Source organism: Rhinoderma darwinii, chromosome 2 (assembly GCF_050947455.1).
Source record: "Rhinoderma darwinii isolate aRhiDar2 chromosome 2, aRhiDar2.hap1, whole genome shotgun sequence".
Classification (NCBI taxonomy): Eukaryota; Metazoa; Chordata; class Amphibia; order Anura; family Rhinodermatidae; genus Rhinoderma; species Rhinoderma darwinii.
In genome coordinates, this window is record NC_134688.1 from 9,979,137 (window position 1) to 9,992,393 (window position 13,257).

At 40.1% G+C, this 13,257-nt stretch overlaps 1 protein-coding gene across 2 annotated transcripts in view; it reads left to right on the forward strand.

The window, feature by feature from the left end:
• The window catches only part of MOGAT2 (monoacylglycerol O-acyltransferase 2), a 115,773-nt gene that overhangs the window by 71,029 nt on the left and 31,487 nt on the right, over nt 1-13,257 (forward strand). For both annotated transcript variants that reach the window (XM_075851337.1, XM_075851336.1), the window contains exons 3-5: nt 7,621-7,825; nt 8,844-9,018; nt 9,784-9,983. In XM_075851337.1, coding sequence (XP_075707452.1) covers nt 7,621-7,825; nt 8,844-9,018; nt 9,784-9,983 — 580 coding nt within the window. The remainder of the gene's footprint in view (nt 1-7,620; nt 7,826-8,843; nt 9,019-9,783; nt 9,984-13,257) is intronic.

Consider the following 13,257-nt stretch of genomic DNA (forward strand, 5'->3'; position numbering starts at 1 on the left):
TATGGCTACTGTTGGGGGAACTATTAATGCTACGAGGACATTATGGCTACTGTTGGGAGATCTATTAATGCTACGGGGACATTATGGCTACTGTTGGGGGAACTATTAATGCTACGAGGACACTATGGCTACTGTTAGGAGATCTATTAATGCTACGGGGACATTATGGCTACTGTTGGGGGAACTATTAATGCTACGAGGACACTATGGCTACTGTTAGGAGATCTATTAATGCTACGAGGACACTATGGCTACTGTTAGGAGATCTATTAATGCTACGGGGTCACTATGGCTACTGTTGGGGGAACTATTAATGCTACGAGGACATTATGGCTACTGTTAAGAGATCTATTTATGCTACGAGGACACTATGGCTACTGTTGGGGGAACTATTAATGCTACGAGGACATTATGGCTGCTGTTAGGAGATCTATTAATGCTACGAGGACACTATAGCTACTGTTGGGGGAACTATTAATGCTACGAGGACACTATGGCTACTGTTGGGAGATCTATTAATGCTACGAGGACACTATGGCTACTGTTGGGGGAACTATTAATGCTACGAGGACACTATGGCTACTGTTGGGGGAACTATTAATGCTACGAGGACACTATGGCTACTGTTGGGAGATCTATTAATGCTACGGGGACACTATGGCTACTGTTGGGGGAACTATTAATGCTACGAGGACACTATGGCTACTGTTAGATCTATTAATGCTACGAGGACACTATGGCTACTGTTGTGGGAACTATTAATGCTACGAGGACACTATGGCTACTGTTGGGGGAACTATTAATGCTACAAGGACACTATGGCTACTGTTGGGGGAACTATTAATGCTACGTGGACACTATGGCTACTGTTGGGGAACTATTAATGCTACGTGGACACTATGGCTACTGTTGGGGGAACTATTAATGCTACGAGGACACTATGGCTACTGTTGGGGGAACTATTAATGCTACGTGGACACTATGGCTACTGTTGGGGAACTATTAATGCTACGAGGACACTATGGCTACTGTTAGGAGATCTATTAATGCTACGGGGACACTATGGCTACTGTTGGGGGAACTATTAATGCTACGAGGACATTATGGCTACTGTTGGGAGATCTATTAATTCTACGAGGACACTATGGCTACTGTTGGGGGAACTATTAATGCTACGAGGACACTATGGCTAATGTTGTGGGAACTATTAATGCTACGAGGACACTATGGCTACTGTTGGGGGAACTATTAATGCTACGAGGACACTATGGCTACTGTTGGGGGAACTATTAATGCTACGAGGACACTATGGCTACTGTTAGGAGATCTATTAATGCTACGAGGGCACTATGGCTACTGTTGGGGGAACTATTAATGCTACGAGGACACTATGGCTACTGTTGTGGGAACTATTAATGCTACGAGGGCACTATGGCTACTGTTGGGGGAACTATTAATGCTACGAGGACACTATGGCTACTGTTGGGGGAACTATTAATGCTACGAGGACACTATGGCTACTGTTGGGGGAACTATTAATGCTACGAGGACATTATGGCTACTGTTGGGAGATCTATTAATGCTACGGGGACATTATGGCTACTGTTGGGGGAACTATTAATGCTACGAGGACACTATGGCTACTGTTAGGAGATCTATTAATGCTACGGGGACATTATGGCTACTGTTGGGGGAACTATTAATGCTACGAGGACACTATGGCTACTGTTAGGAGATCTATTAATGCTACGAGGACACTATGGCTACTGTTAGGAGATCTATTAATGCTACGGGGTCACTATGGCTACTGTTGGGGGAACTATTAATGCTACGAGGACATTATGGCTACTGTTAAGAGATCTATTTATGCTACGAGGACACTATGGCTACTGTTGGGGGAACTATTAATGCTACGAGGACATTATGGCTGCTGTTAGGAGATCTATTAATGCTACGAGGACACTATAGCTACTGTTGGGGGAACTATTAATGCTACGAGGACACTATGGCTACTGTTGGGAGATCTATTAATGCTACGAGGACACTATGGCTACTGTTGGGAGATCTATTAATGCTACGGGGACACTATGGCTACTGTTGGGGGAACTATTAATGCTACGAGGACACTATGGCTACTGTTAGATCTATTAATGCTACGAGGACACTATGGCTACTGTTGTGGGAACTATTAATGCTACGAGGACACTATGGCTACTGTTGGGGGAACTATTAATGCTACAAGGACACTATGGCTACTGTTGGGGGAACTATTAATGCTACGTGGACACTATGGCTACTGTTGGGGAACTATTAATGCTACGTGGACACTATGGCTACTGTTGGGGGAACTATTAATGCTACGAGGACACTATGGCTACTGTTGGGGGAACTATTAATGCTACGTGGACACTATGGCTACTGTTGGGGAACTATTAATGCTACGAGGACACTATGGCTACTGTTAGGAGATCTATTAATGCTACGGGGACACTATGGCTACTGTTGGGGGAACTATTAATGCTACGAGGACATTATGGCTACTGTTGGGAGATCTATTAATTCTACGAGGACACTATGGCTACTGTTGGGGGAACTATTAATGCTACGAGGACACTATGGCTAATGTTGTGGGAACTATTAATGCTACGAGGACACTATGGCTACTGTTGGGGGAACTATTAATGCTACGAGGACACTATGGCTACTGTTGGGGGAACTATTAATGCTACGAGGACACTATGGCTACTGTTGGGGGAACTATTAATGCTACGAGGACACTATGGCTACTGTTGGGGGAACTATTAATGCTACGAGGACACTATGGCTACTGTTACCAGATTTATTAATGCTACGAGGACACTATGGCTACTGTTAGGAGATCTATTAATGCTACAGGGACATTATGGCTACTGTTGGGGGAACTATTAATGCTACGAGGACACTATGGCTACTGTTAAGAGATCTATTAATGCTACGAGGACACTATGGCTACTGTTAGGAGATCTATTAATGCTACGGGGACACTATGGCTACTGTTGGGGGAACTATTAATGCTACGAGGACATTATGGCTACTGTTAAGAGATCTATTAATGCTACGAGGACACTATGGCTACTGTTGGGGGAACTATTAATGCTACGAGGACATTATGGCTGCTGTTAGGAGATCTATTAATGCTACGAGGACACTATAGCTACTGTTGGGGGAACTATTAATGCTACGAGGACACTATGGCTACTGTTGGGAGATCTATTAATGCTACGAGGACACTATGGCTACTGTTGGGGGAACTATTAATGCTACGAGGACACTATGGCTACTGTTGGGGGATCTATTAATGCTACGAGGACACTATGGCTACTGTTGGGAGATCTATTAATGCTACGAGGACACTATGGCTACTGTTGGGGGAACTATTAATGCTACGAGGACACTATGGCTACTGTTAGATCTATTAATGCTACGAGGGCACTATGGCTACTGTTGGGGGAACTATTAATGCTACGAGGACACTATGGCTACTGTTGGGGGAACTATTAATGCTACGAGGACACTATGGCTACTGTTAGGAGATCTATTAATGCTACGAGGACACTATGGCTACTGTTAGGAGATCTATTAATGCTACGAGGACACTATGGCTACTGTTGGGGGAACTATTAATGCTACGAGGACACTATGGCTACTGTTGGGGGAACTATTAATGCTACGAGGACACTATGGCTACTGTTGGGGGAACTATTAATGCTACGAGGACACTATGGCTACTGTTGGGAGATCTATTAATGCTACGGGGACACTATGGCTACTGTTGGGGGAACTATTAATGCTACGAGGACACTATGGCTACTGTTGGGAGATCTATTAATGCTACGAGGACACTATGGCTACTGTTGGGAGATCTATTAATGCTACGGGGACACTATGGCTACTGTTGGGAGATCTATTAATGCTACGGGGACACTATAGCTACTGTTGGGGGAACTATTAGTGCTACGAGGACACTATGGCTACTGTTGGGGGAACTATTAATGCTACGAGGACACTATGGCTACTGTTGGGAGATCTATTAATGCTACGAGGACACTATGGCTACTGTTGGGGGAACTATTAATGCTACGAGGACACTATGGCTACTGTTGGGGGAACTATTAATGCTACGAGGACACTATGGCTACTGTTGGGAGATCTATTAATGCTACGGGGACACTATGGCTACTGTTGGGGGAACTATGACTTCTATGGGGGCACTGTGGCTACTTTGGGATAATTGTGACTGCTATGAGGGAACTGTGGCTGCTATGGGGACACAGCAGGTGTGATGAGGACACTATCTTTTATAGAGACACAGTAGCTATTATGTGACACTGTATCTGTGCCAAGGACACTTTAGCTGCTATGGGGCAGTGTTGTTATGGGGGAGTATAGCTATGATGGGGCAATTTGGTTGTCACTATTTAGGCCGGATCAGGGTATTAGAGGATGACGCGTTGGTTATTTAAACACGAAAACGTGAAAGATGATGACTAATTTTCTTCTTTTACTGATGATATTTATTTTTTTCGTTATTTTCAGCGAAATCTCTTCAAACAATCAGACTGGACCCCATTTTGATATATTTTGTAAAACACTTTTTCTGCCATTATGTTGTCATGGGCCTCATGTCCCATAGCAACCAATCAGATCCCTTCTTTCATTTTCAAACCCGAACTGGAGAAATGGAAGCTGGAATCTGGTTGGTTGCTGGGATCCGAGTTCATCAGTCCTATGTATTACATAGGAGCACTTTGTCTGGTGTTGATGAGGTGGGGGTGGGGCGGGGCGTTTACTTTGTTTTGTATGTGTTACTTATTCGGTGACTGTCGGGTAACGCCAGGAGATGTTTATTTTCATGATTTCAGTTCAGTTTAGGACACTGAGCGGCATTTGACCCCGAGAGAACTCAAGTTCATGGTCAAATTGATGAGGACATGATGGAGTTAAACCTCCCGATTGTAGAGAGAGATCCAGAGCGAGATGGACGGCGACAATTCTAATTATGTAAAGAGCGTCTCACCGCAGGATTATAGGGGTTCAGTCATTAACTTCTTTGACATGTTAATAAGAGATGACGCAAAAGTTGGATCGGTTGGGGTCAGTGGAAAGCGATTTTAATCCCCAATTTGCGATTCGCCAAATGGTTCATGATTCTGCAGAAATCGACTATAAGGTCAAAAACGATTCACCTATAATTTTATTACAATCCCCCAAACCTATTCTTTAACATGGCAAAATGTTTTGCTATCTGAATCCTATTATCCTGAACCGTTTGGCGAATAGGCGAAATGTGAATTGTGCAAGTTGGAGAGCGATCACTTGGAGCTCCACCGATCTCGAGAGAGGGGCTATTCATATTTGCAGTTACTCTATGCTTGAAAGTTTGCATAAGGTTATTTGACGGAACTCCTCTTTAAAAAAAGACTCACTTTATCTACAAGTAATCGCTGTCACTTTAAATGTATTTTCAAAAAAATTCTTGAGTCCTGAAGTTGTTTAATATTCTATTCAGATGTTTCTCGTATATACCTATTCCAGGAAAAAGCTGGGTGACAACCAAGATGGTCTTTAGTACAGTCCCTATCGAGGAATATGGCCCATCACTTGTTAGTGTTATTATTATCTGCTGAATCAACCCCAGTCACCTGTAAGTGTTATTATTATATGATAGATCTGCCCCGGTCACCTGTAAGTGTTATTATTATCTGCTAGATATGCCTCGGTTCACCTGTAAGTGTTATTATTATCTGCTAGATCTGCCCCGGTCAAGTTAAATCTTGCTTGATCTGCTCCTGTCACCTGTATGTGTTTGTTACTATTATCTGCTGGATCTGCCCCAGTTGCCTGTAAGTGTTATCATTATCTACTTAATCTGCCCCAGTGAGCTGTAAGTGTTACTATCTGCTAGATCTGCCCGATCACCTGTAAGTGTTATTATTATCTGCTGGATCTGCCCGGTCACCTGTAAGTGTTATTATTATCTGCTAGATTTGCCCAGTCACCTGTAGGTGTTATTATTATCTGCTAGATCTGCCCCGGTCACCTATAAGTGTTATTATTATATGACAGATAAGCCCCAGTCACGTGTAAGTGTTATTATTATCTGCTAGATATGCCTCGGTTCACCTGTAAGTGTTAATATTATGAGCTAGATTTTCCCCGGTCACCTGTAAGTGTTATTATTGTCTGCTAGATCTGCCCCCAGTCAGCTGTAAGTGTTATTATTATCTGCTAGATCTGCCCCGGTCACCTGTAAGTGTTATTATTATCTGCTAGATCTGCCCCAGTCACCTGTAAGTGTTATTATCTGATAGATCTTCCCCAGTCATCTGTGTTATAGATCTGCCACGGTCTGAAGCACGTGGCATGTAAAAATTACATATCCTCTGATGTATTACTCACTATAGGGATTTACACCATCTCTGTAAGTGTCTCTGTAAGTGAACAAGAACTGTCTCTGTAGCTTCATAAAATGGGTTTCTGTGGTTGCTGCACACAAGCCTTAGATCACCAAGCACAGTGCCAAGCGGTGGCTGGAGTGGTGTAAAGCACTCCATCTCTGGCCTCTGGAGCAGCATATTCTCTGGTGATCTAATGGAGTAATCTGTGATTGGCAGATGCCAGAAGAATGCTAGCTACCGGAATGTGTAGTGACTACTGTAACATGTGGTGAAGAAGGAATAACGGTCTAGGGTTGTTTTCCAGGGGTTGGCCCCTTATTTCCAGTGAAGTATAATGGAGTATAATACAGGATATAACTTAGGATCAGTACAGAATAAGTAATGTAATACTGTATGTACACAGAGACTCCACCAGCAGAATAGTGAGTGCAGCTCTGGAGTATAATACAGAATGTAACTCAGGATCAGTACAGGATAAGTAATGTATGTATACAGTGACTCCACCAGCAGAATAGTGAGTGCAGCTCTGGAGTATAATACAGAATGTAACTCAGGATCAGTACAGGATAAGTAATGTATGTATACAGTGACTCCACCAGCAGAATAGTGAGTGTAGCTCTGGAGTATAATACAGGATGTAACTCAGGATCAGTACAGGATAAGTAATGTATGTACACAGTGACTCCACCAGCAGAATAGTGAGTGCAGCTCTGGAGTATAATACAGGATGTAACTCAGGATCAGTACAGGATAACTAATGTAATGTACGTACATAGTAACTCCACCAGCAGAATAGTGAGTGCAGCTCTGTAGTATAATACAGGATGTAACTCAGGATCAGTACAGGATAAGTAATGTAATGTATGTACACAGTGACTCCACCAGCAGAATAGTGAGTGCAGCTCTGGAGTATAATACAGGATGTAACTTAGGATCAGTACATGATTAGTAATGTAATGTATGTACACAGTGACTCCACCAGCAGAATAGTGAGTGCAGCTCTGGAGTATAATACAGGATGTAACTCAGGATCAGTACATGGTTAGTAATGTAATGTATTTATAAAGTGCCTCAACTTTTTATGTAGAATAATTCTAAATATAAAGTATAATATAAAGTGTAAAATGGTGTTTGGAGGAAGACCCTATACTAGAAGTAAAATCTTTGTTGTTGTTGTTTGCAGTTGATTAAAACAGCTGATTTGGATCCGAGTAAGAAATACATTTTCGGCTCCCATCCCCATGGGGTTCTTGTAGCTGGAGCTTTCACTAATTTCTGCACTGAGGCTACTGGATTTCCTGACCTATACCCGGGAATTTCACCATATTTCCTGATGTTACCTCTTTGGTTCCGGTCGCCATTTTTCAGGGACTACATTATGTGTGGCGGTAAGTATTAGATAGTGATCCTGAATGTAGATCTATCTAGATATATCATCAATGGCATAACATATTCAGTATATACACACAATCAATGCACCTAACTTGGTTGAACTTGATGGACATTTGTCTTTTTTCAACCCTACTAACACCAATAAGGGGATTGACCCATGCCCTGACCGTTAGGATACTTTATTAAGCCAATGATTATTTAATTGTGCTGGGTGCCATGGGTGCGCCAACGTGCTAGGGCCATGAATGGATATTGGGATGCAAGGCTAGGGCAGCAAACTAAATTAGGCGAAAGAAAGCCTAGTTAAGAACTCTGTCCATTCTCCCATTACATTCTAAGACCTAGTAAATCAGCAAAACGGGTGGATCTCATCTGTTATTATGTGGAATTCTCAATTTTACTGAAAGTCTTTCTACAACTATCCACATAGAAAAATCTTGAGATATTGTAGTTCTCACACTGGCCACTAGAGCACACATAATAGACTGACACTTCCTGTTCTCTGCAGCTCTCTTGTCAGCTTTGCTGTATAGACTGCAATAGGATAAGCAGAGTCATCTCATTATTATTAGAAGGTGGGGGAGTTAATGCCAGCTCTATTTTACGGCTGGAGGCCTAGATAAACCAGGATAGTAACACTATACACACAGATAAGACTCTCTCCGCAGCTTTCGTGCAGCTCTCTCGTCTCTGGGGAGGGGCTGTACTCCACTTCCTTGGGGGCTGTAATAATTTGAAATATTTCTGTCCGTTAACTCTTATTCATTGCAGCTGCCATAAAGCACTCACCCCATACTGCACTTTCTTTATCGTAACTACAAGAAGAAAGTTTACGTTTCCAATATGGCTGCCAACGAGGAATTTAAAAAGCAAAATGAAAAAAAATTGTTCCAACGTTAAAAAAAAAAAACAACGTAAAAAACAAAACACATTGTTTCTTTTCTACAGACCGACATCTAATGCATGAGAATAAAATTACAACCATTGTCTTTAAGACACATTAATCTCTTCTAGGATTAATCCCATCTGACAAGGAAAGTGCTACCTACTTGCTGAGACAAAAAAAAGCTGGAACCGCTCTAGTTATCGCTGTGGGTGGAGCCCCAGAATCCTTAGACGCTCGACCTGGTGCTTTTACCCTATTGCTAAAAAACAGAAAAGGATTTGTTAAACTTGCCATCGAAAATGGGTAATTTCATGTATCAACTTTTCTTAATTTGAATTTTTGTGAACCTAGAGTTGCGTTCACATTTCTGCAGGCTTCAGAGCTGAAATCTCCCAGCCAGAAATGTCCTCTGAAGCTCCTGGGCCTCAATGCAAAATCTATTACAGGGCCCCCATCTACCATTTATAATACAGGTGCCTTCTTATGTGGCAGAGAGTACTTTGGGCCCCCTGAGGTATATGCACCCCCTATAAATACAACCCTGCTCCGAGAATTCCCTGCTTCTTTATTGTCTGCATAGAACTTTCTATGGTGATATGCATTTTGGGAAGTGTTGTCTTTAAAACAGCCACTGAAAAGTAATCTGTATTGTATTGTAGCTCAGCTAAGCTGTTAGGGGTTTGCCTGTTGACAGGCTTGCTGACTGTTTCCAATAACAACCAGCAGAATTGTGAATGCAGTTCCGGAGTATAATACAGGCTATAAGTTAGTATCAGTACCGGGCACTGTATGGTCATCTTATGTAGGATAAACTGACCCTAAACCCCTTGCCCCCTCCCACATTGTAGAGGATTATCTAAAATGTCAGAGGCGTGTCTGTCGGCATGGATGACTGTTTCCAATAGCAACCAGCAGAAATGTGAATGTAGCTCTCTGCTGGATCAAGATGAGTACAACAAAAGTAATGTATGTAAACTGGTAAATGGTGGCTATATACACAATAAGGGGAAAAAATGGGGGCTCTGGTCTGGTCATTACCTTCTCTTTAATCCATGTGTACATGTACAGGGCTTCCTTGGTCCCAGTTTTTTCATTCGGGGAAAACGAGCTCTTTGATCAAGTGGATAACCCGAAAGGATCGTGGCTGAGGGCAATCCAGGAGAAGCTGCAAAAAGTGATGGGTGTGGCGTTACCGCTGTTCCACGCCCGGGGAGTCTTTCAGTACAGCTTTGGCCTAATCCCATATAGAAAGCCGATCAACACAATTGGTAAGTTGGGGGTTTCAAGAAGAAAACAACTTTTTTATACTTGTCTCCTATATGTTTTTTTTTAAATATTTTACTGTCTTAAAGGGGTTGTCTTACCACAACAACCCCCGTCCATATGCCCTATTAAGTTATATGGTAGTCGTAGATAGGGGTCCCCCACTCAGAATATCCCTCTTTTAGCCAGAGCAGAGAGTTGCTAAAAACAGTGGGTCTTGCTCCATATCACTATATATGAGAAGATATATAACGTATACCAGCTGTACATATATAATTATATACAGAAGATACCCAGGTTATACCAGCATGCTCCATATCACTATATACAAGAAGATATATAACGTATACCAGCTGTACATATATAATTATATATAGAAGATACCCAGGTTATACCAGCATGCTCCATATCACTATATACAGGAAGATGTATAACTTATACCAGCTGTACATATATAATTATATACAGAAGATACCCAGGTTATACCAGCATGCTCCATATCACTATATACAGAAGATGTATAACTTATACCAGCTGTACATATATAATTATATACAGGAGATACCCAGGTTATACCAGCATGCTCCATATCACTATATACAAGAAGATGTATAACTTATACCAGCTGTACATATATAATTATATACAGGAGATACCCAGGTTATACCAGCATGCTCCATATCACTATATACAAGAAGATGTATAACTTATACCAGCTGTACATATATAATTATATACAGAAGATACCCAGGTTATACCAGCATGCTCCATATCACTATATACAAGAAGATGTATAACTTATACCAGCTGCACATATATAATTATATACAGAAGATACCCAGGTTATACCAGCATGCTCCATATCACTATATACAAGAAGATGTATAACTTATACCAGCTGTGCATATATAATTATATACAGAAGATACCCAGGTTATACCAGCATGCTCCATATCACTATATACAGGAAGATGTATAACTTATACCAGCTGTACATATATATAATTATATACAGAAGATACCCAGGTTATACCAGCATGCTCCATATCACTATATACAAGACGATGTATAACTTATACCAGCTGTACATATATCATTATATACAGAAGATACCCAGGTTATACCAGCATGCTCCATATCACTATATACAAGAAGATGTATAACGTATACCAGCTGTACATATATAATTATATACGGAAGATACCCAGGTTATACCAGCCTGCTCCATATCACTATGTACAAGAAGATGTATAACTTATACCAGCTGTACATATATAATTATATACAGAAGATACCCAGGTTATACCAGCATGCTCCATATCACTATATACAAGAAGATGTATAACTTATACCAGCTGTACATATATAATTATATACAGAAGATACCCAGGTTATACCAGCATGCTCCATATCACTATATACAAGAAGATGTATAACTTATACCAGCTGTACATATATAATTATATACAGAAGATACCCAGGTTATACCAGCATGCTCCATATCACTATATACAAGAAGATGTATAACTTATACCAGCTGTGCATATATAATTATATACAGAAGATACCCAGGTTATACCAGCATGCTCTATATCACTATATACAGGAATGTGTATAACTTATACCTGCTGTACATATATATAATTATATACAGAAGATACCCAGGTTATACCAGCATGCTCCATATACTATATACAAGAAGATGTATAACATATACCAGCTGTACATATATAATTATATACAGAAGAAACCCAGGTTATACCAGCATGCTCAATATCACTATATACAAGATGTATAACTTATATCTACTGTACATATATAATTATATACAGAAGATACCCAGGTTATACCAGCATGCTCCATATCACTATATACAAGAAGATGTATAACTTATACCAGCTGTACATATATAATTATATACAGAAGATACCCAGGTTATACCAGCATGCTCCATATCACTATATACAAGAAGATGTATAACTTATACCAGCTGTACATATATCATTATATACAGAGGATACCCAGGTTATACCAGCATGCTCCATATCACTATATACAAGAAGATGTATAACATACCAGCTGTAAATATATAATCATATACAGAAGATACCCAGGTTATACCAGCATGCTCCATATCTCTATATACAAGAAGATGTATAACTTATACCAGCTGTACATATATAATTATATACAGAATATACCCAGGTTATACCAGCATGCTCCATATCACTATATACAGGAAGATGTATAACTTATACCAGCTGTACATATATAATTATATACAGAAGATACCCAGGTTATACCAGCATGCTCCATATCACTGTATACAAGAAGATGTATAACTTATACCAGCTGTACATATATAATTATATACAGAAGATACCCAGGTTATACCAGCATGCTCCATATCACTATATACAGGAAGATGTATAACTTATACCAGCTGTACATATATAATTATGTACAGAAGATACCCAGGTTATACCAGCATGCTCCATATCACTATGTACAAGAAGATGTATAACTTATACAAGCTGTACTTATATAATTATATACAGAAGATGCCCAGGTTATACCAGCATGCTCCATATCACTATATACAAGAAGATGTATAACTTATACCTACTGTACATATATAATTATATACAGAAGATACCCTGGTTATACCAGCATGCTCCATATCACTATATACAGGAAGATGTATAACTTATACCAGCTGTACATATATATTATATACAGAAGATACCCAGGTTATACCAGCATGCTCCATATCACTATATACATGAAGATGTATAACTTATACCAGCTGTACATATATAATTATATACAGAAGAAACCCAGGTTATACCAGCATGCTCCATATCACTGAATATAAGAAGATGTATAACTTATACCAGCTGTACATATATAATTATATACAGAAGATACCCAGATTATACCAGCATGCTCCATATCACTATATACAAGAAGATGTATAACTTATACCAGCTGTACATATATAATTATATACAGAAGATACCCAGGTTATACCAGCATGCTCCATATCACTATATACAAGAAGATGTATAACTTATACCAGCTGTACATATATAATTATATACAGAAGATACCCAGGTTATACCAGCATGCTCCATATCACTATATACAAGAAGATGTATAACTTATACCAGCTATACATATATAATTATATACAGAAGATACCCAGGTTATACCAGCATGCTCCATATCACTATATACAAGAAGATGTATAACTTATACCAGCTGTAGATATATAATTAT